This window comes from Phaenicophaeus curvirostris, chromosome 6 (assembly GCF_032191515.1).
Source record: "Phaenicophaeus curvirostris isolate KB17595 chromosome 6, BPBGC_Pcur_1.0, whole genome shotgun sequence".
In the NCBI taxonomy this organism is placed as follows: Eukaryota; Metazoa; Chordata; class Aves; order Cuculiformes; family Cuculidae; genus Phaenicophaeus; species Phaenicophaeus curvirostris.
Genome location: NC_091397.1, coordinates 39660586 through 39688388, shown reverse-complemented (window position 1 = coordinate 39688388; position 27803 = coordinate 39660586). Strand labels below are relative to the sequence as shown.

The window sequence follows — 27803 nt, the reverse complement described above, 5'->3', positions numbered from 1 at the left end:
ATTAAATGCTAAAGTTGACCTGATTCCTGTGCTGTCATCTTGATCTGCAGGAATGTCTGAAGATTTGGCAGGGAATCACTGAGTTTAATATATTCTCTATTTTCACTTTTAGAACACCATTTATGACTCTTCTTTAATTACGCCCAGGAAGCATGTAGGGATGCCAAATGAAACAGGTTCTTCATTGCCCCTTAGCAACACATGATGTGAGCCTACCCACTTCTGAAAGAACCAGGCAAAGAGTGGAAAGGAAAGAGCACCCGTGGCCTGGTGCAGGGGTAAAAGACTTGCCCAGCTTTAGAAAAAAAGACAGAGGCAGAGGTGGGATGTGTCTTTAGCTCTCCAGATCCTCAGCACGACAGCATATCCTTATAGCTATCCTTGTATCCACACTATCTGGGATTTAGCTGTTTGGGCTTGTTCCACCTCTTAAGCAATGTCATTTAAACATGTTTTATTCTCTGCTTTTGCTTCAGGCTGGGAAGCGACGGATTTCTGCCCTGTCTGAGGGAATTAAAAAAAAAAGACAGGGAAACCTTTAGTCGTCATGACTGCCAAAGCAGGAAAAGATCAGGATTTTTCAAGTCTCACAGGCAGCTGGAGGCTGTAAATGAACATGCTCAAAGCTGATGAGAACACAGATTCAGGTCCTGCTGTTGCCCTTATGCCAGCAGCTGCCTTCTGTCCCCCTACCTCAACCACGGCAGAACTGAAGCCCCAACAAAACCCCAGCATGGGAGCCCCATGGCTGCAGTGCCCCATCTCTTTCAGCCCCACAACTCTGGTCCAAGCAGCATTTTTCCTTTATTTTTCATGCCCAGTCCTCCTGAACAAAAACCCTAGTGAAAAAAATCTTACAGAAGAAGTCAGAGAGATATTTTTTTTCTTATCTGCGGAGGAGGGCAGAGAAGCGACAGCAGAGCTGGGGGAGGGTTTGGGAAGTGCCTCTTTTTTTTTTTTTTTGCAACACTAGTTGTTCAGGGGAGTGTCTTGTGTTATTAATGCTGAGTGGCTCCGGCAACTACTGTGGTTTAAGGTCGTTAGTCATCCGCTGCTGCTGCAGGAGACACAGGAGCGCTGTACCAGAGCTGTTCGTGCAACCCTTGTGGTCGTCCCAGGCCAGCAGGTTGGGAAGAGCTGCAAATGGGGCAGTGGGAACGCATGAGGGTGCAGAGAGCAGCCTGGGGCTGTGGGACATCCTCCCAGCCTGGTCATGGGGTGCCCCTGTGTATGGGACTCACTGGGGAGTGTTGTGGGTGGTTGCACAGCTGCCCTGGATGGCTTGAGAGGGGCTGAGGGCTGTGGAAGAGCAGGGGCCAGAAGAGCACCTGCAGTGTGTGCGTGCAGGATCCTCTGTGCACCTCGTGAGAGTGCAGAGATTTGTCCCAGCCTGGGAGGAAATCTTGCACTACACATAGCTACATAGGTATGCGAGTTGCCTTTCTACTCGAGTTGCTAATGAGACCAGGATGGAGGATGCTCACTGAGCATTAAGGGAATACAAATCCATATGCATCCTTCCCACCTCATTTCTTCCTTCTTTCCCTTCTGTAGGATGAGAGAGTCTAGGCAAACATTCCTTAACTTATTCTGTATCCTCTGGCTCCTGCTTCTGCTGAAGGCTGTCTCTTCTTCCCCACTACCCCATGGAAATGACCCACCGACCCCTGCACTGTCCTCTGGGCTATACAAAGGACACACCTGTGTTGGTATGTATTCAAGTTTTGTTTGCCTAATGAACTAGTTCATTTGTTACTCCACAGGAGCTAAGAATGGCTATGCACATCATAAATCACTCCTTTATCTATTTCTAAGGCTGTACTGAAAAATACTCGTAGTCTTTGGTGAAATATTCACTGAAGAATTTGCAAGGCCAGCATGGGGTCCGGAGTTATTTTATTTGTTTTTGAGTGGCTGCTTCCCAAAGTTCATGTTTTTGCTCTGCCGGGAATGGCATCTAGCAAGGTGGCTTTAACAGCCCTAGGTCTAGCACCTGAAAACAAGGTGTTATGGGGTCTGAGCATTTGTTAGGGTTCACACTGTGTTTTGTTTAATTGCAGAACATCATGGTTTCCTCAGACTCACTCAGAGTCTCCTTATTGATTTCCTTGCCTATTGGAATGGGGAAAACTATTCTTAAAAACAGTTGGTCCATACTTGGGCCAGAGTCCTTTGTGGTCTTGATAGTCATCTCTATATAGTCAAGTTAGAAGGGCTGCTCCATCATATTTTCTTTCCTTTTTGTGAGGAAGCACATGTGTCTGCCTGTCCTGTACTAAAGTGGGGTGAATGTGTTCTCTCAACTCCCTGTTGTGTGACTTTGCGCTGATCTCCACAGAGGCCTCAGCTGACTAAGTAGTTCCCAAAGCGAGACCAGTAACACCAAAGTCGATGTGAACTGTATCTCAGCATCAGAAATTGTTGGCATGAGACTCTGTACCTAGAAAGATGCAGTAACTTGTATTTTTTTACGTGAGCAAATGTTAAATTATGGATATGTCTTATGCATTGGATCTTCGCTTTTTAGGGCGCTTCTGTGCCATTAACTTAAACCCTATCACAATTCTCCATCCTTCAGAAGGAAATATTTCCTTTCTGCCCAAAATTTTTTTCACTGTGGCTTAAGGAACACAATTGAAAACAATAATCCTAAGCTTGATAAAAATAAGGGTTTGTGCTACTTCTGAGCCATCTACATTGCTCCTGCAGGTTTTGGCACCAGTGAGGCAGAGTGAACATAAAGTGGAGTGAAGCTGGAGCAGTGAGGCTTGTGGAGCCTCTGTCAGTCCTAAGCCACAAGCCAGAAAATGAGATTGTGTTGTGAAAAGCAGAAATGCATGTCAGGGACAGACCTTATTTGGGTGAGCAGCCACACAAGCAGTGACTGAGCAGCTGCCAGAGTGAGAGGGAAGTGGTGCTTTTTAATGGTGAGATCACAGAATCACAGAATCACAGAATCACAGAATTACCAGGTTGGAAGAGACCCACCGGATCACCGAGTCCAACCGTTCCTACCAAACACTAAACCATATCCCTCAGCACCTCGTCCACCCGTGCCTTAAACACCTCCAGGGAAGGTGACTCAACCACCTCCCTGGGCAGCCTGTTCCAGTGCCCAATGACCCTTTCTGTAAAGAATTTTTTCCTAACGTCTAGCCTAAACCTCCCCTGGCGGAGCTTGAGGCCATTCCCTCTTGTCCTGTCCCCTGTCACTTGGGAGAAGAGGCCAGCACCCTCCTCTCTACAACGTCCTTTCAGGTAGCTGTAGAGAGCAATGAGGTCACCCCTCATTGATCTTTAGGCAGCTAAAGTTTTGATGGTGCAGAAAAGGTAGTGGTTGTTTACATCGGTGGTTTTTTACATGTCGGATGTGAGGTTTGCCTTTTGTTCCAGCAAAGCTTTAAATTCCTAAGGGGCTGTACAGTGCATTGAAGTTGCCTTGTACAAGATAAATTATGGGATTTTATTTTTTCATCCCAATGGGAAGAAAGCTGCACCAGCCCTGCTACTGGGACCACCAAACATCTCCCCAGCATATTTGTTCAGTGGGGAGACCCAAAAAAACCTGCCTTCCATACCAGTTGCTCTCCCTTCAGTTAAAAGCAACCACATGAGCTCAACTCAAGACCAAACCAGACTATCCAGACCTCTGTAAGCCACAAGCTAAAAATGAAGATTGCAGAGGATTCAAACTGCATGGTCCAGTCCTGGCAGGGAGGGCTGGTGACTGAACACTGTCAGGCTGCTCCCTGCTAGCCCAGATGGCCCCCTCTGGGGTTTCACTGATTAGCTGCTCTCTTGATTAACTCTTGGAAACACTGACAAGCCATCTGTTTCTCTTCCTATCACAAGTGAAAAGGGAAAGCATGAAAGAACTGATGGTCACACTTCCTGTGGCATGGAGCAGGGGTAATGTCAGTTCTTGTGGCTGACTTGGTGACCAGCCCTCTTAGGAGCAGAAATTAAGATGAGATGTAGGAAGAAGATTGTGATTTACTTTCAACAGCTTGACCCCAGACCCTGCTGCCTCAGATTGACATCTGGGAAGGCACTGGGCGAAAGACATGAGAACTTTTTCTGTCTTCTTGATCTTATTGATCAAGGCAGAATTTTTCATGTGAGAAATGCCTACTGCTAAATGTATATGAGATTTTCCTGAAGAAATGGACATTTGTGTGCAGTTTAAGTGTATGATGAGGTGTCTAATCTTTCCAAGCTACTTGCCTCTCTTTTCTGAGGGAAAAGAGGTAACTGTACATTAGTCATCACTGGCCACTCCTATGTGTGTACCACCTGTACGATTTAGATTGCTGTGTTAGTAGGCAAATCCAGTCAGAAAACAGATGCTCTTAGAGTAACAAAACCAAAAAAATATTTTCTGTTAAGCCTTTCCACTGAAAATATTACACTTATTGAAGAAATGTGGAGAAATTATATGACAGCAGAGTGAAATGTAGCTCTGGTACGTCCATTGAATGTGATACTACTTGGTTGCTTTGCATTTCTGTTCCTCCTGCTAGCTGTGCTCCCTGGGTTGTCATCATCTGCCCCCATATATTCTGGCTGTAGGTGAGAAAGCAGCTAGATGCTTCAAGGAACTCCCTTGCTCTTAGCACATCCTGGGAAATGCGTATTGGGTAGGCATCTGTATGCCGATATGCAATAGGGCTGGAGGAGAGGAGAATGTGTCCAGTGAGGTGCCACAGCAGGGTGAACAATTCAGACAACTCATGGAGAGAGGCTGGCCGAAACATTTCTGCTTTCAGACTGTTACTTGCCTAAAAAAAAGAAGGTGACTTCTTTTACAGTAAACTTAATTGTGTTGGAAAACATTTAGACAGAGGTTTTGATCAGCCTCAAACTCTAGAAAAAGTCACATCATTTTTGCTTTATTTTCTTGAAAAAATTTGGCTGCTTCATTCAGAGAAAGTGTTTCATAAATGATTCAGTGTAAAAATAAAACATCTGGAAAGTATTGCCACCTAAAAAGGAATTTAATACTACTACCTTTTAGAATTATAAAAAAGAGGGGGAAAGGACCTGTCAGTAATCCTCCTGGCCACAAGGTCAGATGTAGTATACCTAAGCAATTCCTAACTGTCTCCAACCTGCTCATAAATAGATACGTGGTCTTTCTTTGGCCCTGTCACTAGAAGAATTTTCCCAATATGTGACAATCTCTTTCCTCTATCAGTGTTTCCTGCCTCCACAGGTTGGAAAAATGCCCCTTCTTTTTGCATACCATGAAATCGGCTCAAGCTCTTCCTCTGGGCCTCTCAGCCACTTTGCATATGATATATTCTTCTGCTTTTTCCTTATGGTAGATAAAAGGGCTTTAGGAAGTTTTCGTGTATGCAAAGATCCTTACAGCTGTTTCATCTCATGTAAAGGTGGTGAGTGAGTTTTTGTTTTGTGCACTGGTTTGGGAGCTGGATGCTTGGTCTGGTTTTCAAATCTGGTTTTGTTACTGACTGGCAGTATGGCTTAAGGGCTTTGTTCACAATGGGACCTAGAAACCCTTTTGGTATGTGCAGCCTGACAATTTCAGTGGGGCATCCTGAGAACAACACACTGTATTTTTCTCTCAAAATTTAAGTATGGCTGAGCCCTTCAGATATTCAAGACTTAGAGTTTTCTCATCTGTTAAATGAGGAAAACACTACCCATTTCAAAGCAAGAAAAATTATAAGCAAGTTAATTTTACCCAAAGACAGTACAGTAACACTGGGAACTGTTGACACTGGTGTTACTGTTTCATAGCATCTGAGATCATGTTCTTTATCTTTCACTAATTCTGATTATTTTTTAAGGTTTTAGTCCACACACCCCACCACCCCAAATTATCACAAAGCCTTTGAAGTGCCTTTGCAAATTGTCCTGTTCTCTAGCAAAGGTGACTTCAGAATTACTTGAAGGAACCTCAGGAATGGCAGAAGCTGCTCTGGAGGACAAGATAGCAGGGAAGACACTGAAAGACAGGAGGGAACTGCTGTAATAATCTTTCTCCAACATGGTGCAGAAAGGAAATTTGGGGAATTACGGAACAGTCAGTTAAATATTAGTTCCTAGAAAAATCCTGCAACAGTTAGTAAAACTTTATAAAAGCACGTTTTAAAAGGAAATATAAGCAAAAGCCTCACTGGATTTATCAAGGAGAAACAGTGTCAGATCAATCTAAGTTTCTTTGCTGGTGAGATAATGACCTATAGACACAGAAGAGATAGTAGACATTACAGCTGGACTTTTGGCACCACCTCAGCACTAAACTAATGGCTGAGAAATATATGACAGGGCAGGACAAAACTGGTGGGTTGCCTTGTTCAGTGAGTAATTACGAGTGGAAAGTAATTCCTTAAGTGGAAAGATGTACAAAATGAGGTCATTCTTAGACTTCCATTTTACCCATACTACCATTCCATGTTTTAATTAGCCAAGGTAAAGGAATAGTGTGCTATTAAATTAGCAGCTCATATAAAGCTGAAAAGGTTGCAAGTACAGTGGAGTGCAGGACTGAATTCAAAACAATTTTGAAAACTTGAAGGGCTTGTCCCCCTCTTCCCCCCACCAAAGGATCAATACAATATGGGTATGTTGAAGGTACTTCAGCAGGAGTTGTAAATGATACATTTAGCGAATAAGGAACAACAGGTTGAGTGGCATCCCTAGGGAAGATCGTCTGGGCTTGTAGTGGCACAATGATCACATGCTGTCACGAAGAACGCACATAGTGCGTACACCAAGACATGTGAACAGAAGTTAGCTTGCAAGATGTGAAGTAACCCACTATATTTCTCAGCATTGACAAAGTCTCAGAGGAATTTCTGCCTTCCTTTTGGGGGCTGTGCATCCAGAATGATGCAGAGCGACAGGAGGTTTTGGAGAAAAACAAGCAGACTATAAAGACTGAATAAATTAGAGTTAATCAGTCTAGAGAAGAAAATCTTGAGAAAAGGCATGATCGCTGTCCTCAAAAACATTGACGAGTTCTCAGTGTTACTAACAGTTAAGTAAGAAATAAGAGAAATGGATACCAGTAATGATATTCAAGTTAGGAAGAAAAATTTTAATGGTAGTGATAAGTGACCACTGTCATTAGTTTCTGAGAAGGCTGTAGAAGACCTTACTAGAGATCTTAACCAATCTGCATCTACCCTGTCCCTTTCAAACAGCATTTCTGCCCTAGCATTTGCTTTCATAAAATGACTTCTTCCAGGCCAGCTTTTTGGGAGTTCGGTGCTTTGACCATGAGAACCATTGGCAAATAGCAGGGTTTATTTATTTTCTTCCCAGAAGCAAGCTGCTCAGCTCTTTTGGTGATTAACTTTGGCTGCCCTTTTAGGAATGAAGTGATTAGTCAGGGTGTGCTCAATACAGCTGGACAGCAGCACTTTCCATCTTCTTTGCTACTGAGTGGGTCAGCAGCCAGGGAAGCAAATTTCCCCATCTTTGTGCTCAGTATAATGCCATTCTCAGCAACCTTTGCGGGTCACCTCTTCTATTCACCTAAGAGCACATAATTTCTAGTGTATGAAGAGGCATGATTTTGAAACCTATTTTCAGCTTTGATTCTGTTAAAGAACAGATGTTTCCAAACTTCTCAACAGCCTAAAACACTAACTTCTACCTGTGTTGATTTGTGTGGTAGTCAATGTCATCAACAGTTTGCCTCTGTCTAGCTGTGCATGGGTGCAGGGATGAAATATGCCCTGTGGAGTGGCAGTAGGACTGGTGGCGTTTGGAGTTCGCTCTAACTTCACACAATGGAACATGCCAAATGAAGTTGGAAGCTTTTAATAACTGTGCTCAGACATACTGGCTGTGCCCGCATTGTCTGGGAAGGCACCATGACAGAACGTATAATTTACAGCTCAATGAGTTCTGAATAAAGGCCATGGCCAATATCTATGTAGCACCACAATGTATTTTACTTTCAAAGGCTGGGGTCGACTTTGATTACAGCTAAATCAATGCCAAGCTGCAGCACCTCTGTTTGCTTCACCAATGTTGCTCAGTTTACTCAGTGGCGAAATTTGGCCTGATGATCCCTAATAAATACTGAATTTGACCATAATATTTTTCCTATGACTGTACTTAGGATAGAAGAACCACAGGCATGTGAGTAGTGAGGTAAAGATACTAAAGCAACTCTTAAATACTTATACATGGATTCGTACTTTTGAAAAACTGATGGTAAAAAAACTGATTTTCAAGATCACCCCAAATTTTGCTGAAAGATTATGGCTATAAAATGCAAATATATTTATTGATAACAATAAAAAAGGTATGCTTAGTACTTCTACGTATATATGTGTGTGTGTAAATACACACTTGTGTATTTGCGTGTGTGTTTGTTTGTGTATTTGTGTACCTGGACAGTCTTGTACATTTCACATTACTAATCCTTGCTCTTAGTTTTCTCTTATTTATTCAGTAGTGATTGTCTTTTTAGTTGTTGACTCCCTTAATGTGTGTGCCTCACACTCTTGTTCGATTGCTAGCCCTGTAAAGAACTTCAGAAAAACCTGCTAAAGTTCAAGGCAATTGCTTTCAATAGTTTTAGGAACTGTATGTCTGAAAAAAGTTTCATGAATTTGGAATTTTTAAATGGTCAAGCCTTTGTGACAAGGATGAAATTATCCAGTTACATTAACTCCCCCTGCCACTATGCAGACTTCTGTAAATTTTCAATACCCTTTCCTGACTTGGAAAATTAAAATATGTTAATGGCACACATACGCTCACTTTTTTCTATTAATTAATGCAGAAAACATTTTCATTGGAAATTCCTTGGGTTATAGATTTTGTTAAATAGGGCTCTTTAAAGTGTAATATAGGAAACACTAGGGATACATAAAACTGAGTTTTCTGTACCAGCCTAACTGTATCAGAGTCCTCATCGAGTGCCTTAAGGAAACAATAATAAATGAATGGAGCTCTGAAGTCAGAGGTTCTAAAGTGTCTCACTGCTATTGCATGAGCAACAGAAATGGAAATGAATATTCCAGGGCTTGTTGTTTTTTTATAGAGCTAGAATGCACTCAAATTAATTGCTATACTGATAATGTTTTAAAAGTGCCTTTAAACAGTATACTGTGTGTAATTTTATGCATAGTGATGGGTTTCAGAATAATGTACCATTTAGCATTTCAAAGTCATTTTATGACACTTAGCAAATTTAGGGGGAAAAGGTCTTGCATATGCCAACATATTTGACTATGGATACCTATAATCATATTCCATCACTTCAATATCTCTATGAAATACCTTAGCACTGCGAATGGAATAGGAAGCAAAGTCTGAGTTAGAAGACACACAGATCCCTTTCTAAATTACCTTTCAAAGTAACAAGTCCTCTCGATGTATATGGGAAAATAACTGTTCTAGCTTTGCATATACAATTAAGTCATTTGAGCTGAATTCCACTCTGGAATGAAGTCTTGAGGCTATAAAGGGCTATTCTTTGAAAGTATCAGTGTTGTGCTGAGAAGCAGCAGAAGGTGGCAAAATGGTTATTGAAAAGTATGAGGAAAGGAATATATAGTGAAAAAAGAACATCCCTGTATTGTACTTTTGTGTATCCGCTGTTTGCCTGTACCTAGAACAACCATGTGAACATCCCCATCTCAGAGGAGAAAACCTTATTTCTTATTAGCTCCCTATGTGAATGCTCTTATTTCAAACAGGGCTGTTTTGTTCCAGACTGAACTAGAACTGGATTAGATAAATGTAGAAGGAGGTGTTTTTATGCCCGATCAACAACATCTGCCTGAGAAGTAGCAGTATCATCTTTTGTGGACAGTCTATGGGGACTCCTAATCTGAAAGCTTTAAGAGATGCACTGGAGCCTGTGATTATCTATAAATGGAAGAAGCAAAGACTGTTTTGGGAAAACCTCCATCTTCTGTATAAACCAGGACTGTGATAGATGGGTTCATTTATACAGGGCCTTGCTTATGCAGACAGGTATTTCAGGCAGAGGTTTGCTGCTTCACCAAGTAAGGCTCTGGCTCCTGCTCCACCAGGAGCAAGCAGGGTGACCACAGCCTGGACTGCAGGGTTTGTGGAGAGCTATCTGTGTCCAAGGCCACTTTTCTGGGCTTCTTTCCCCCTTTTGCTCTGGGGGGTATGTTTAATTTCTGGCTGGGGAACAGTGATATGAGTGGAGGGGTGAGAAAGATCTCCAGCACCCAGGAATCTAAGCAAAGGATGACAAAGCAGGATGTGCCATGTGCCAGAAATCCCATTTAACAGAATTTTACTCATACAGATACATCTACAAATCTGAAACTTGGAGAGGCAGGTTTCACTATCCAGACACTTCTTGACATCCTTAGGTATGATTCTAATTATAGAGCCTTTCAAACATGTATGGTAGAAGTGGATTAAGTTAAATAGTCTGCTCAAACTGCCAGAGGCTTCACAGCTAAGAAATAAATTTCTCTAGCTCTGATTGTATTATTTGGATATGATTTTTTTTTCTGAGCTTATTGGAAATGTCATTTTATTATTACACGTTATTTTCAAATACACAGAGAGAAGTACTTCCTGACATGTGAGTTTTCAGATTACTGCTGCTGAGCGAAATGGTTATGGTTTTCTCTTATCTCTTCAGAAATTAATTGCAGATAAGACAAACTATCACTAAATGAGACAGGCTTTTTATTAATACCAGAGTCTAGTTTCTAATGGCTGTTAGGCATTATAATACCAATCAATTTCTTCCAGAAAAAACATCCTTCAGACTGTCAAGGCATTGAAACCCATTGTTGGACTGTGAGAGAAGAGTCAATTTCTTGAAATTTGTGTCTGAAGAAAATCAGTAGCAACTATAAAAAAATTTAGAACTTTTTTTAACCTTTAATTATGAAACCTATCTACATTACCTCATATGTGCCCAGCTCATGATGAGAAATAAATTGTGTCTAAATATCTACTAAATTAAGAGCAAGCAATAGCTGCTAATGACTGTCCAGATCTGGAAGTGCTTTTCTACTGGTGTTTATACTTACTACACATTGCAAGTAATTAAAGCTGTGAGATTTCTACAGGCAAAGACTGATTTCCCTCTTTCTTTTTTTAGCTAACTAATTTTTTCCCACTTCTAGACAGCAGAATTAAGACCCATTAAAGGCTAGGATAACCAGTTAGCAGGAAGATTTCTGCTGATTTCCTTAAAGGGTAGTGTCTTCTTATGCTGCAGCCAGAAGTGAATTCTTTTTCTGCCATGAAATCCAGATATATATCATATATAATCATATGTATACATAATCTTTTATACATATATAAAATATATACGTGATATAAATCTCTCATATATATGCCAACTCAACATGAGCCAGCAATGTGCGATTGCAGCACAGAAAAGCCAACTATGTCCTGCGCTGCATCATAAGTGATTCTCCCCCTCTAGTCCACTCTTGTGAGACCTCCCCTGCAGTACTGCATTCAGTTCTAGAGTCCTCAGCACAGAAGGGACATAGATCTGTTAAAATGAGTCCAGAGGAGGGCCACAAGGATGGTCCTCTCGTGTGAGGACAGGCTGAGAAAGTTGTGCTTGTTTAGTGTAGAGAAGAGAAGGCTCCAGGGAGACCTTATAGCAGCCTTCCAATACTTAAAGGGGACCTACAGGAAAGCTGGGGATGGACTTATCTTGTGAACAATAGCATTTCACCTGGAATAACTACATTTACAGGGTAGCATTTGAATAACTGAGGTGTGGTATGTGAGTGGTCAAGATGGGGAGGGTGTAATAGTGTGACCAAAAGCCACGTCTCTGTGATAGTAAAGACTAGTTTATGAAATAAAACATTTTCCTTGAATACAGTGTTCAGTTCTGGGCCCCTCACCACAAGAAGGATGTTGAGGCTCTGGAGCGAGTCCAGAGAAGAGCAACAAAGCTGGTGAAGGGGCTGGAGAACAGGCCTTACGAGGAACAGCTGAGAGAGCTGGGGTTGTTTAGCCTGGAGAAGAGGAGGCTGAGGGGAGACCTCATTGCTCTCTATAACTAACTGAAAGGAGGTTGTGGAGAGGAGAGTGCTGGCCTCTTCTCCCAAGTGATGGGGGACAGGACAAGAGGGAATGGCCTCAAGCTCCGCCAGGGGAGGTTTAGGCTGGACATTAGGAAAAAATTTTTCACAGAAATGGTCATTGGGCACTGGAACAGGCTGCCCAGGGAGGTGGTTGATTCACCTTCCCTGGAGGTGTTTAAGAGACAGGTGGACGAGGTGCTAAGGGGCATGGTTTAGTGTTTGATAGGAATGGTTGGACTCGATGATCCAGTGAGTCTCTTCCAACCTGGTTATTCTATGATTCTGTGAGTTTGAAGTTCAGTTCTGTGGGTCTTTCCCAAGTAGTTAGGCTATTATTATTGTTATTTATATTCATATAGCATCTAGTAGCCTACGGTACTACATTAAGTAATACACAAACTTAGCAATGGCTCCATTAATTCTCATGCGAAGCAAAACTCCCTTTGGGCCTGGTTCAGTAGACACAAAAGTGTCTTAACTGACTTAATCAACATGAAAAATTTCCATTTAATTGCTAGGAGACTGCTCTGTGAGTTGGGTTACCTGCGTGATTGTTTCTGTTTGGTAGAGCTGAACCCAAAATAGACATTTCTGCCCCACCCCTTGTGGTCTGACAAACGTGAGAGAGAAATTCATATGTTCAGTAACGAGTGTCTTCTTGTATACTAGGTGAATTGAAAACACCAAGGGTATTTTTATCGTCAGCCGAACTCTTTGGACTTGAAGCAGTCAGGCTGCTTGTCCATATGCCCCTTTCTCTGCACTGGCTCTACTGGAGGCAAGAGGACCTTGCTGCGATAATGAAAATGAGAGCCATGTAGGCAACATCTGAGTTGGAAAGAGAGGAGCGTCTTTGCACCTCCATACTGAGACAAAGCATTAGGCAGGCTGCTGAGCCTGTGCTTGGGGTAAATAACTATTTCAGTGTAAAAGTGGTACACTGAGGTGTGGCAGGGCCAGAGCCAAGCTCTCCACACTTGCTGGGGAAGGCATGGGGCCATGTTGTGAGCCGGTCTCTCCTACTGCACGAGGGTCAACTTATTGCGTCAAAATTTTTATCAGGCCAGCTTTTACACTGAACCAAAATCTCTCCTTGTAGCCCTGGAGCTGACATATTGGCACCTGATGGTGGTGTAACTGAAAACAGAGACATTGCAGAGGTTGCTTTATGCTCGTGGCTGGGGCAGACGTGCCAAGACACAGGAAGCATGAGCTGTGGTGCAGGCGGTGAGGGGAGGCAGGCAGCAGCATCCCACTCCCACCAGCAGCAGTTTGTAAGCTTTATCACAGTGGCACACTGCTCTGGTCCCTTCAGAGAATGAAGAGGTGCTACAGGTGGGAGATAGACTTTTAGGAAGCTGAACCCATCCGAGCCCTCAGCTCCAGTGCTGTTTGGTAGGGCTGCCCAAAAAGTGGGTTGGGCAGGAGAGGCAGCTGAGGGAGAGTGGGGGAGCTGGGGACCAAGAAAGGATTCTGTTCTCGCTGTGAAGTGTGCTGTCCAGCCCGGGCTGAAGGTACAGAAGTGCTGTGTTTTGCAGCACAGACACAATGAGAGTATTTTCTCTCTGCTGCAGTCAGTAACGCTGTCAGCTCCCTGATGTGGTGGGTTACTGAGCCTCAGGACATGACATCCTAGGTTCCTCTGGTTTTCACTGGTCTCCCATGTCTCAGCTCATACCTGTTCTTGCAGTGGGTGTCGTACCCTCATTTTGCATTCAGGCTTGCAATTTCACAGTCTGGTCCTACTCCTCAGTTCACACTGGCATCCGCTCTGTAGCTGTTGCCCACTTGCCTTGTGGCCCTGTGCTCAGTTCTGCTTCAACCTTTGTTTTGAGGCCTTGTCTGCTCTCTCAGCTCTTCTGGCCACTGAAGCATTTTCCTGTGCTAACATTGCTAACCTCACAGTCTTCTGAGTTTCTTTCTCTTCTCCTTATCTTTACCTCTTGTGGACTCCTGCTAAGTGCAGGTATGTCCTCATTTGTAGTTTCCTCAAGTTCATGGTGAAAAAGAATGAGGGGTAAAACAGCAAAAGCTGTTCCTTCAGAAAACATCAAAGGACTAGCTGCTTCCCATCTTTCTGCTTGGACTCCTTTTTGTCTTTCTGACTTCTAGGTAGTAAGATTGTTAGGTGAAGGCTTGACCTTGGTAAGACAAGAAAAGCAGACACAGGAAGAATATGTGGTTCTGTGGTTAAGCCATCATTTTGGTATTTAATTTTTTCTGAGCCTTCATCTTCATGAATAAAACAGACGCAGAAGGCAGGGGAAGGGTAGTTTTGGTTGTCTGTACATTGCTACTGTGTACCAATAATTTGGCCTTGTAAGGACCAAGTTATGCAGTGCCTTTTAGATGTGTTTCTGGCATGTTTCAAAAATGTACGCAGCCATCTCAGTGCTAAGTGATGGTGTCAGTCCATTGTGGTTATGTTCACGTTACCCTTGCAAATAACTCAGGGTCGCTTTCCTGTCTATGGGGCCAGTGCAAGGCATGGCTTGCAAACAAACAGCTGCAGTCTCTTGCACGGCTCAACTCCCCCTCCCGTGACTGAGTGTCTTTGTCCAAAGGTGCTCTGGAGACTGGTCCCTAGCACAAGCACAAGCACATGCATTGCTTTGGGCATGGCAGGGGTTAATCTGTGCCAAGGCAACTGCTGGTTGTTAAACAGGGCCCAGGCAGCCCTGGATTGTTCTTCCAGGGCAAGACCTGAGCATGCTTTACCCTCCAATTTGAATGTCTCCTTTAGGTTTAGTTTTGATCCTTGTTATTCCACTTTTTTTGTCTGTTTATGAGCTATTATGTTTGAATTAACTATTAATTACTTGGGTTAACATGTGGCTATTTGGGGGGGGTGCAGGGAGAAGAAATTACTTGCTTCAGGATTTTTTCTTGGTTGTATCTGTCTCCATTTATTCTCCTGTTCTTTTAAGCTGACTGGAGGTACTGGCTCTTAGCATGCTTTACAAATTACTCTGCAGAGGACTTTGAGAGAGAGTTTTATTTAGTAAGGATGGATAAGTGGGCTTTTATCCCTGCAAAAGAGGTACAAGTTCACTGTAATTTCCACTGGATTGTTGTATTCAGAATAGAAGAAGTAATAGAAGACTCAAAGGTATTGGTCTTACTGCAAGTTCCAATTGCATTATCTCCGGTTTGACTTGCCATTTGATCCATAGGAGCATGAAAATTATTCACACTGGAAAACATCACTTTGATTTAATAGCACATAGGCAGAGGTACTTGGAAGGAATTTAAAATCTCACTTAGAAGAGTTGTCCCAGTCTGAAAACCCTAAACCCTTGAGCTTTGGAAAAAGATGGATCTGCATCCACATCCAAATGCTGTAGCTCACCTCCTTACTAGCTTGTGTCAGATCTAATCCTGAGAGCTGCGATTTCTTGCAGCAGGGAGGAAACAGGGTTCAGCTACAGGGATTTAAAAAAAGGAATCTTTATTCAGGCCTCTGGAAACTGGTGTCCTGGCTCCCTGTCTCCTGACTGCCTATGATACCTACCTCTGTTACACAAGCTCTGAATCCAGGCTGGGACCTTGCTCTGTCTGCCAAGTCTTAGTATTTTAGTCAGATCACCAAATGTGGCTTGTTTATAAAATGTTGAAGCCGCTGCAGAGAAAGCACAATGCTGGCCTACAGCAATTTAAAATTGTTTTGAAATGAACGAGTTTTGGTCATCACGTGGATTTTGGATGATTGTTATGTGGGGATCACACTCAACCTACTTCATTCCAAAAATACTAGAAAAAGTGCTGTACCTCTCAAGAAACAATTCAGTATGGTGTGCATGCTCTTGGGTCTCATCCACAGCTAGTCCAAGGAGTATCTAGGCTTTAGCATTGCTCACACCTAGACTAGCAATAAGAAGTAACCAGCTTCATAGTCACAGGAAATGTTTTTTTCCAACCACAGAGGGAGAGCAGAATGAACTCTGAAGACATTTCTGCTTTAGCAAATATGTAGCTCGGCCCAGTAGTCAATTTAACAGTGGCAGTCCCCTTGCTGCTTGACTTTTAACCTTGAAAGAATGGGAAAATGGTTTTTATTCAGGAGCAACATGCAGTGCTGTAAAAGCCAGGCTGTTCCTCTGGCATCAGCATCCTTTCTGTGATAACTTGCGGGCCTAGAGTAAAGGCAGAAATTCACAGATGTTTTTCCCCTTGAACACTGTTCTGCCATGGACTGTCTTAAGGAATGAAATGTCCAGTGATGCCTGAAATACTTCTGTGGTGTAGAGTGCTTTATCACACTTTGCAGATAACTATATTCGCTCTTTTTATTTGTTTGAAGGGTGCGTGCTTGTGGTGTCTGTAATAGAACAGCTTGCACAGTGGCACAACAGTACAGTAAAGGCAGCCATGGAGAAACTGTGCACCTACACACCTGGTAAGTACCAAATAATACGCCTTATGTTATGTTGGTACTGAGGTATTTCTCTGTTAATTAAAAATTCACACATGGAGTCTTGAAAAAGCTTTATCCACTTCTTGTGCAGCATCTCAAATTAATGTAACTGAAAGACAGCAAGGTGCTATCTGCTGGGGAGTCAGAGGCTCACTTGGCCTCAGAGCTGGGATTTTGTCCTAAAGTTAGAGTGAATGAGGTTGTATTAAGCCCACATGCATGTGAGTACCCTTTTTCTCCCCTTTGTCTCTTTGTTAGCAGCTTAAGAATATGTTCACTATATGCCCAACTACTTCTCTTTCTTGTCAATATGGGTCTTTATAGCAGCTGTGAAGATGAAAATAATTTCAGCAGGTATAGGAGTCGTTATTGTAAAAATCTCAAAAATGAGCTGAGGTTGACATGTGTAAGATGTGAACATTTGGTCTGCTCAGAAAAGCTATTGAAATGTAACTGATAATACAAATTTCAAAACTGATAGCTGTTCTTTATGAATAAATGTAGACTTTCCTTTTTCTGCACCTTATTTTATCTGCCCAAAGGAGCTTATGTGTCCAAATGCACATCGTATAGAAAACAGTTTGAATGCCAGAATAGCTTTGTGCCTCACAGATGAATCCTAGAACTGTTTGAGTAGCTAGATCTCACATTCATGATATGTTTTTAATACTCTGAACGTAAAAAGAATATCTTAAGACACTTCATTAAAAAGTCATTTAAATAGCACTTCACTTCATTGTATTTCTGAGAAACTATCTTGCTCTGTAGACCCCCAGTCTTCATGGAAGATGCATATAGAATATTAATATCCTCCTTTCCAAGAGAGGATTTCCTGATGCAGGATGGGGCAGGGAGATAATTGCTAGGATTCATTCACTGATAGAATGAAGCTTATCTGATTTCTATTCCATAAGTCATATCCTCAGCGTTTTAAATTACAGGCACATAACCATGAAGTTACAATTAGAAGCACTGATCCTGCTATTAAAATATAATTTTCTTCTTTAAAATATGACATCTTAGCTCTGTGTTCATGATTCACTCAGTGGCCCTTGTTTCACTGACATATCAAGATACTTCTATTCAGCTGCCATTCTTTACACGCATAAGATCCTATTATTCCTTTAGTTAAAGCTATATAATCCAGTTACCATCTATGAAATGCATGGATACATCCAATAGAATAAAACTGACCCTGTACTTGAAAGGAGTGAAAAATCCTATGGATTGTGTGGGAACTACAATGTAACCCAATTTATCATCTCTCAGGAGGTGAATGCTGCAGCCCAGCAGGAATCAACAGCTTCCTCTTGCTGCTTGAAACAATAGAAAAGCTTTGGATGCTCACAAGGAGCAAGCCCGCAAAAGCAGGTCACACCATTTCACCTGAAGGGACAATTTCATCATTATTATTCACATGCCAACAATTGATTGCAAGAGTAACAGCAAGAAATTAATGACGATGGAGCTTTTCCTAGGGCCAGAAGAGGAATAATAACTCATGTGGTTTTTTTAATGGCCTCCTATAATTTCAATTACAATCAAGTTGGTGTCAGATCAAGCCTTCAGTGAAGTTACATGATGTACAAGAACAAAAAAATGTTCAGAGAAAAAGAGAGAGAAAAATTCAGTCCCCATCAGTCCCACTCCGTACCCTAGGCTGTGTAGAAAACAGTCACATCCTCATTTATATTCAAATAATTGCAATGTGTGTGATTCAAGCGACATGGCCAATAAGCCCATGAAAATAATAACAGTAACATGATGACTGAAAGAGGCTCTTGAGCAGACAGAAAGGCTAGATCTGGGGGAATGGGTAGTATTTACGGTTTAAGAGATGTTAGCAAGAATGTATGTTTACCTGGATGCTGGCTGTCTGCCTGATGAAACAGAAGTGTCTGATACCCAAAATGTTCTTTGAAACTGTCTGCCTCTGGTGTTGCCTCTGAGTCATGCTCTGCTTCTGTGTCGGCCACTGCTGTGTAAACCTTAGAGTTCAAGTGGAAATGGCAACATGATTAACACCATCTTTCTTGCAAATATTTATCCTCTGGGATTCAGACAGAATTTGTTTCTAGGACTATGAAGCTATAGAAGAAAACCTTCTGGATCTTTATCACTCAAGAACAGGGCAGTTTAGGGGATCTCTTTTATGTGAAGCAGGGCAAAGGCACTCTAAATTTTAATTTATACTCTAAATTTATACTCTAATTTTTCCCTAAATTTTCCAGTATTTTGTTTCATTTAAACTTTTGTTCTGCCCTTGCACACTCAAAGTTATTCATCATTTTCTCTCTCTCTCTCCTTCTCCTTTCTGACTTGCATAGCTTCTTCCTAAAAGAGCTTTCTTTCTGCAAATCCTCTTCTTGCGTGTCTTAGCAGAGCTAGGGGTTTGTGAATGCATGAATGCAGACTGGCTTAGAGGGCAAGTCCTGTATACACTGCCCACGTCTTGGATCTGTTTTGTGGGAAGCCAAAGTCTGAATGGCATCTCTGTCTTCCTAGAGGAGTCCATGCACTAAATGACGATTTTATGTCATCACTGTTCTTTTTACCACCCAGTATTTTTTACACCATGGGGTAATTAGGTTTCAAGCTTCCTGTATGCATAAGGAAATAAGCACTTAGAAACTGGCGTGACCAACAGACTCCAATATCTGCTCCCCAGAGCTGTTGGCCAGGCAAACCCTTCCCCCCTTGCAGCCACCAGTACAGGTTAGAGCAGTCAGCTGGCTCCTCCAGGAGCTTCCATTATGGAAGCTAGCTGGTTTGGGAAACTCATAAAGAGACCATCGCCTGCAATGCACTGGGGAGATCTTGGGGAAATCCGCCACCTTCTCCTGTGGAGTACTACAGAGAGCCAGATGCCTTGCAGGCAAGCCTCAGCAGAGGGTGTTTTAATCAATGATGATACCAAACACAGGTTTATTGATGCCTGTGATGTCTCTCCTTTTAGATGAACAAGAATAAAATCTAATTCTAGCCAGGAGACCAATTTTTAACTTGCAGATTGCTTCTAAAGAGCCAATAGAGAGGAGTCATGTAGCAAAAGAGGCAAAGAAATGAAGCTAATGACTAGATTGAAATAAAAAACCTGCCATGGGATGAGAAAAAATCAGCTATCGTAGTTACAGAAGCTGCCTGCAACACTGCATGAGTAGGAGGGTGTTGAGGAAATTATCTTTTCATTCCCTGGTATGCCTTTCTGATCCCAGTCCTCCTTTCTTGAGCACAGGCTGCCAGCCAGGGTGTCTGGAGCCCTGGCAGGAGAGCAGCTGTGGGAGCAAAAGCATACCCATGCGTGTTGATGGAGTCAGTGTTCTGAGATTTTGTACTTTCCTTGGAGCACAACTACCCTCCTTGTATGCAGCCGACCTCTGGACCTGGGCACATCCAGCCTGACAGTGGTTTAAATTGAATATTCAGCCCAAAGGTGGAGGGGAAGGGATGCTTTTTTAAAGCTTTTCTTTGAGAAAGATGAGGATACTCTATGTTTTCTCCTCCAAGTACGGATAGTTATCGGTCTGAGTAATGGAGGTGCAAGAGAAAACAACATCGCTCAGGAATTTCAGGAGCTGTCAGTTTGTTGTTGCTGCACATGTATGAACCTGCCTCTTCATGAATTTTCACACCACCCCTGCTGAAACAAGCCCTGGCAATGTCTTTTCAGAATACATGCATGGTTAACCGGCTCTCATCTGTTCTGGCCAAGAAACAGCTAATTTTCCTTCATGAGAACTAACAGACCAGTGCTACCATCACGTCTTGCAAGTGTCTTTGCTTCAATGAGGGAACCACTTTTTTTTAATGACAGTACCTCAAAGAAATCTATGATGAGCATGAAGGGCATACTTCACCTAGGTTAAAGAAAGCCACCTAAGCCAGCATCCTGAAAAGACACACGGCTGCAGACTGTGAAAGGAAACCAAATGAAGTGTCAAATACTTGTTTGAATGCAATTACTCCTGCGCAACTCCTGCTTTACACAAAACATATTCTCCTAAGGCAGACAAACCCCTAGAAGCTCCGAGGCAGCTCTAGCAGTAGCGTCATGCCCTACATCACTTTCTCCACTTTGATTTATGTACTTGTTTTCTTTCTCCTTGCAAACCTACTGAGCTGTTTGTTCAAACTGCTTAGCATGATTTCTTTTGACTTTTCCATGATGCCATAATCAGAACATTTAACAAATGCTAGTTATCCTTTTTAGACTTTATCGTGTGGCTTGCTTAAAGCCAGAGAAGGACTTTTGGCAAGGTTAGACATTCAGGTTTTCTCATTCTCTAGTGTTATACTGAGGTCACAGCTTCACATGCCTTCCCCTAAGATAAATGAGCATTCACCTTAATGAGCCAACTCTTGCTGTGTTTTGACTGTTTTAAAACCAGTTTCACCATGTTTAATTACTTAATAAAATTTATGTTTTCCAGAAAAAATGCAAGGTTTCTGTTATATACTTGCTGAACTTTATGGACCACACATAGCTGAACTGTAAGTATTATTGTGCCCTCTCAGGTCTTTGCTTAGTTTTTGCTTGACATATAGAAGTACAGGGGTTTCATTCTTAAAATCACATTATTATTAAGCCAGAATTGCTTGAGAATGATTCTGGTTTGGCATTTGGCACAGCTATTCCTGAGTGAATAAACACCAGCTGCCACTGATAACCATTTTTTTACTCCATTTGAATCTCAGATCAGGCCCACCTGATGTAATTATCTTTTGAAATTCAGCTTGTACAGCTGAGGGAGGAATTTGAATAACCCGTGTGTGCAAGACAGGTTCTACAGAGTCACGCTACTGTAATACTTGTCTCTTACTTTGCCATCTACCTTTAATCAAGCTTTCTAATTGTCAACCCCTACATGTTCTCAGCCCCGACCTTGATACACACTCTTGGGGAAGCCTACTAAGTAATATAACTGATTAAACAAATAAAATATAGGTAATTTTATTCCTCTTTGAAAGTTCTTAGTTTAATTAACAGAGCTTTTGCTGGACCTACTTCCTCCCTTGAGTTTTTGTTTTTATTTTTAAAACTAGCCAAGGGACTGCAAAGTGCTTACAGGACTAAGCAGTGCTATAATCAACATTTTAATTTAAATCCTGATTAGCCCAGAGGTGTGCCCCAAAAAGAAAGAAACAATCCTGGCGCTTGTACTTGGTGATTAAAGGTTAAGGATCTTTGAAGGATTTCTAGTTATTTTCTTGAGTTAATGACTGAACATTCATATGTGCCAAATTGCATATGCATTAACTTCAACCTTTAAATCTTTGTCAGACGTATGATTGATTAAAAAACAGAGCAGTCATAATGTATTTGGTTCAAGTGCTGCATATAGAGTACAGTGCCTTTTCATCATCCTGGGATCTAATTTTAAATGCTGAGTAGGATGCCATGGCAGAAAATCATTGGGACCCAACACTGTACTGTGTATCAATTACAGGTCACAGTGAAGCCAGCTGAGGTTATTGTTTGATGTGGGGGAAACTTAGCTTTTCATGGAAATAGCTTCTACTTTCAAGGACCCAGAGGAATATAATGGTCTTTGTTTATGCACGATTTCCTTTAGCATAGACAAGCAAATGAATGCTGATGTGGTCTGCCATTCATTGAAGCTATGCAAACAAGATCCAGGACAACCACTTTGTCATCTCTACCCTCCTCCAAAGGTGAGCTGTGTTTCCACTTTTTCAAAACTACTGATTGTGGAAGGTCTTTTAAGTTGGAACTGAACTTACCTATGGCAGCTTCCATTGCACATGCATTGTCTGGGAAAAAAACTTCAAAATTTTGAGCGTGGGCTCTCATAAAACACCTCTTTGAATGAAAGATACATAACACGCATTGGCTGTGTGGACCATGAACACTATGACTGTGGAAGAGTGGGAATCACAGGGCCAGATTCTCTTGTACCAATCTGTGTCAGAGAAGAGGAGTAGGGAAACTAAGATCTCACTTTATATAGATTTTATTTTTAAGCAGTGCAATAACCCCAAATCAGAATCTCAGCTGAGGTTAATCTATGCCACCGTGTTACCATGGCATGACAAGTAATCCCCACATTTCCTGATCTGCTGTGGCAGCCTTCATAGGCACCATTTAACTGCTGCAAAAACAGGTCTGTCTAGCTGGCATTGGTCTACAGTGCAAGAGGTTTAAGCTAATATGCATAATCTTCTGCCACAGGCTGGAAACATATTTAGTTACCACCATTTTTTGATGTGCAGTTACTTGCTACACCACAGTAGCTTGATTGTGTGTCCTAGACCTTAGCTACTCAGACACGTACATATCTGCATAGGTATCTAAACACATAGAGTTTGTTCAGGGATTTTTTCTGATTGTGGGGTTTTTTTTGTTTCCCCCATCATGCAACCCTGGTCACACTAAAATCTGTGAGCTGTAGTAGTTGTCTGGCAGTGTCAAAAAGCAAGTGATTCACCCAGGCATCTATTTTTCTGAATCTTTTTACCTGCGTCTGGATGCATAAAGACATGTTTGATTTCTAAAGGTTTGCATAAGATGTTTTCCACAAGGCCTCATCCAACAGCCATTGAAATGAGTCAGAGCCTTTTTATGGGCTTTGGTGAACTGTGGTTCATCTCCAAGGTGGATTTTTTTTCTGCCAGTATTAAGACCTGGAAAAACACTTGCCTTCCAAGAATGGTAGTAACATTTGCTTTATAGCAGATGTGTGTCCCATATGACTATTATGCTCCATGCTATGTCAACACAGATATATATGTGTGTGCAACCAGGCAGAGGTAAAGGATGATGAATGAGGGCAGCAAAGAGGGCCCACATTAACTTGGCTCAATTGGGATGTTGCCCAAACTTCATCAAACAGGTTCCTTCAGAAATTCTGTGTCTGAACTGGTAGAACAGTTCGTGGGTCCTTCCACTCTTCCCCTGGTACATCAAAGCTACTCTAATTGCAAGCTCTCTTTACTCACCCCACAAGCATTTTTGAGCCTTCAGCACTTTCTGGCCCCATAGTAGCATGTTTTTCCCCTCCTTTGCACTTGTAACAGCAGCAGAGACCCTATCAGTGACTGTGGGGCTTTTTTTTTTTTTTTAATGTGGACTTCTGAAGGTAAAGGTGGGAGTACAGCAAAGGCTGGCAGGTTCCTCCCAGGCCCACGGTAGCAGGTCACCCAGGAAGACAGCAGAAGCTGTAGCTGTGGTTGGTGTATGTGCACTTCACTGCCAGCCCAAGAGTTAGGTTTTCATATGGACTTGCTTGCTTGTATAGGAGAATAAAGAGAAGTAGAAACCACTCCACAGAAATGCACGGTGCCTTTTGGAGTGAAAGAGGATGTAGACAGTGAACTGCACTTAGAGTGATGGATCCTCTCTGGCTGCACAGTGAGCTAGGCTAATGAGTCTGGAGACAGGGACTGTTTAAACTGAAATGGCTCCTGTACAGAAATTAAAAGATCTGTAGTGAAATGCTTGGCCTATCAACCAGAGGAGAAAGGATGCCACTTGTGGCATTGCTGTCAAATCTTTGGTTAGCTCTTCCCATCTCTCAGAGCAGATGTGGGACCAAGCTGTTGACTCCTTCCACCTTCAGCGATAGATCCAGCCACTGCACTATCTGGAAGTAAAACAACTGACAATGAGGCTTTTTGGTTTTGTGTTTTAAACAAAATTTGAACTCTAATTTGCATAGTCTGAAGATAGTCCCTTTGAGTGAATAGCTTACACAAACTCTCTCTTCCAAAAGTGGTACTTAAATCCCTTTCTGTCAAGGTGTATTTGTTTCTCACAAGGAATAAGGGAACTCTACCAACAAAATTATATTCCTACTCCAACTGTGCCCTCCTTCTTAGCTCACTTAGTGCTCTGAGACAGAGTGAGGAGGCTGGGGAGATGGGAGGAGAAGAGCAGTGCTTAAAGTTCATGCTCAAGTGGTTGACAAATTGCCCACAGTAACTCTATGACAAGTCAGACCAAGTAAAGATGAATTATAGGTGAAAAAAATGGATATACAGTCAGAGAAGCAGATGCATAAAATGCAGTTTACCTCACATTTTCTTCTTTGGTCTGTAATTTGATTGATGTCTTCAGTTATATGAGCTTGCAAATGTTGGCAGTCCCCTGCCAAGTGTCTGAACAAGACTTTAATACTAATGACTGTTTTGTTCAACTCTATTGATTTTCAGGTACTTTGTTTATTCATTTAGACTTTTTGATTCCCATTTTCCCAGAATCACTATCATATTGGTACTGGTAAAAGGAATAAAATAAATGCAGAGTTACTTGCCCTTATAAGGCAGTGTTTTAATTGTTCAGGTTTTAATTGCCTTTAAGAAGGCAAACATCAATGTGTAGCTGCTTTTTCAGTCAATAGTTTATTTTGTGCTGTTTCTGTGATGTTTTTCTAGTGAGATTGCGTGTCTTGAGCAAAGGTGAACTGCTGCTTCAGAGGCCTTGCAAACTACATAATGGAGACACTGCAAGCCAAATAAATGAAATGTACATTATATTACGTACTTCCCCAGTCTCTGACAAATTAACTCAAATTAATTTTTTTTTGCCAACCTGCCTGGAGCCATTAGTGCTCTGTGATTATTCTAGGAGACTTGGCTTTAATTAGGAATATAAAACACTGCTCCGTTCACATGGAGCACAATGCTCTCAGTGTAGTCTGGAGGAAGAGAGTGTCTAGCCTGGGCAAGGGCAGCTCCTTTGTGGGGGCTTCCCAGATGCTTGCACAAGATGGGCTGTCTCTCAACTGGGCGTACCCCTATGTTGATGTGGAAGAGTGGAAGGGGCACTTATGGCTCCTGGGTCACCGGCACGGCTGTGTGAGCAGATGTCACTTGTAATGGGGTCCTGTGAGCTCCTAATTGCCACCAGTGGCCCATAGAGCAGAGCCTGGGCCAGGGCTGGAAATGCAGGTGGATGTGCATGTGTAGGCTCACCCACTGCATGCTTCTTGCCCACAAAGGATTATCCTCTGCCCTTAGTATGAGGGTAGCAACACTGGGGACTCCTTAAAGTAAGACAAAATCATATGTTCATCAGAAGCGTAGGCTTACCACAGGCAGCTGAAAACTGGACAGTAGCTAAAGCTGCTTTAATATGCCTTGTGGTTTAAGCTGCATCAGCCGCAGATAATCTTACATTGTCTGCAGTAGCACTTCAAAACACTGACGCTGGGTACAGATATCCAAGCTAGCTGGTTTAGTATGACTGGAATTTTTTTAGTCAAAAAATGTTATCAGTTCACATGGTGGAGGACTTTCTGTGCCAGGTCCACTGATACAGGAACATGCCTCTAGCAAGCAGAAAGGGCTGAAATAGGGTGAAGGGGTTTAGGTGCTGCCTACCAAGCTCCTCTTCTGGCCCGAGGAACAAGCAGGTTTGCAGATTATTCTCATCTTGTCTCTTGATTATTTTAAGCCAGCTGGCCTGTTCAGTTAAATGGCAATACTTTAGTTGATTTTTTTTTGGGGGCGGGAGCAGAACAATGGCTTGACTTCAGCACTTGAGTCCTGCTGCTGACAAGCTCTTTAACAGTCTCTGTCAGAAGGAACTTGTTCTCTTCTTTCTGCCTTTCAGACTGTATCTCCTGCTCCCCATCACTTTTGTGTTCCAGATTATTAGAGGCTTTGTGGCTGCAGATTTTAGCTTAATCTCCAGTAGCAGGATTTTGCTGGGGGTCGTATTATGTCAGCAAAAAATCCCCGTATTTATACTAATGTCTTTTTTATCTTATTAAAATAAGCTTCATTGCCACAAGCACTCATGCTAGTCCATGTGCCTTCTGCCACGTCTTTCAGTGACTTTGTAAAAAGCAACAGCCACAATCTTCATGGGACACGACTGTGGCCAGCCTGCTCTTTGACACAGTAAGAGCCAAACAATTCTGGCTGGGAAAAAAAACCAAAACAAACATTTGGGACTCCATAAAATGAGAATGCCCCTGCTGTTTTCTCTCATTCCTCTGTTTCTTTCAGTGAAACCGTGAACTGCTTCCCGGGAGGTGAGGCAGAACCAAACTCCAGGGAGGTGGGGGGACGGGACATTTCTCTGGCATTGCTGGTAAGAGCAGACTGCCAGCTAAAGGAAGATCTTGTGGCTGAGATCCGTTCCCTTCTTTTGAAATCATTGGCTGTAAAACAAGCATCTGGGAGGTACGCTAGGTCCTGGGAACAAGATGCCCTCCTATTAGCCTTTCTTTTTGGAAATAGGTAAAATCTACTGAAATGTGAGTTGTTTCTGCTGCAGTCAGAACTGAGCCCTAGAGAAACAACCTATAGATGAGCAATAGCAGAAGGCACAGTTTAAGCAGTAGCTCTTCCTCTTTCAGTTATTTCTCAACATGTTGAGCATGCAGAAGCTGCCCCAGGCAGGACCCCTGAAAACAAGTCTTGAGCAACCCTGAAGCACAGCAGCTTGTAGAGTTGGAGACCAGCAGACAAAAGTGTGAGGGTGAGGAAGCTCATCGATGCTGACTATGTTTTGCAGAGGCAAGCTTGGGAAAGTAAATCAAAATGTTTCATCCAGAACACACAGAGTCCACATCCAAAAGAAATAATCGGCACAAAATGAGAAGAAGTCAGAGTAATTGCCCTGGGAGGAGAAAGGACTGAGTTAGGTTTTGCTCATTTTAGATCTGGGCTTGCAGGTAAGGTCTCTGTTTTGCATCCAGAGCTCATATCTTTTGGTTTGGCTGTACCATGCTATCATAATGATTCACTCTATGACCTCTGAAGGATGGAAGGTTGGAGCTGTAAAACAAAACCCAGTTTTGCCAGTGCTGCTTAACAAGCTTTGCAGCATTTTTGTACCTTGGTATACATACTCCTGGTAAATGGATAATGAAAATAAGTTAGAAGGGAAATTTGAAGTGTTTTGTAAATATCTGCTGTCCTGAGAAAGAGCTGGCTAACAAGGGTGATAAATGAGAGATAATTAGATTTGGTTTATGTGCTTGTTTAGGATGAGAAATGGATCTGTTCGCGAAAAAAAAATCATTACTGGGAATACATGGGCTATGTGGAGAGCATTGAAAGTAGGCAGTGAATGAAATCCCAGTGACACTCATGCCCTCAGCCCCATCCCTGGTGTGGATATCTTGTGTACACCAGGCAGCAGAGCTGTGCCAATTAGGGCAGGTGGTGCTGGCTGTTTCCCGAGACCTCTGCACACCCTCCAGGCAGCAACTGCAGGTTCATCCATCAGCTGCTGGAGCCTAGGGAGCCCCTTCTTTGGTGGTGTTTTCATGACTTGGGAAAGAGTAGAGGTTTCTTCCTAGCTGAATTGCAGCAAGAGAGATTGTATGAGCTGTATGGCATTTGGCATCAGGCTTGAAATGACGGTGTCAGCCAGGGTGATCCAAGAAACC

At 42.4% G+C, this 27803-nt stretch overlaps 1 protein-coding gene across 1 annotated transcript in view; it reads left to right on the top strand.

Moving 5' to 3' along the window:
• The first annotated feature begins 1001 nt into the window (after nt 1-1001).
• The window catches only part of AOAH (acyloxyacyl hydrolase), a 76575-nt gene continuing 49773 nt past the window's right edge, over nt 1002-27803 (top strand). Inside the window, exons 1-5 of the mRNA XM_069859855.1 lie at nt 1002-1126; nt 1555-1709; nt 16330-16425; nt 20874-20934; nt 22017-22116. Of these exons, the coding sequence (XP_069715956.1) occupies nt 1002-1126; nt 1555-1709; nt 16330-16425; nt 20874-20934; nt 22017-22116 (537 nt within the window). The remainder of the gene's footprint in view (nt 1127-1554; nt 1710-16329; nt 16426-20873; nt 20935-22016; nt 22117-27803) is intronic.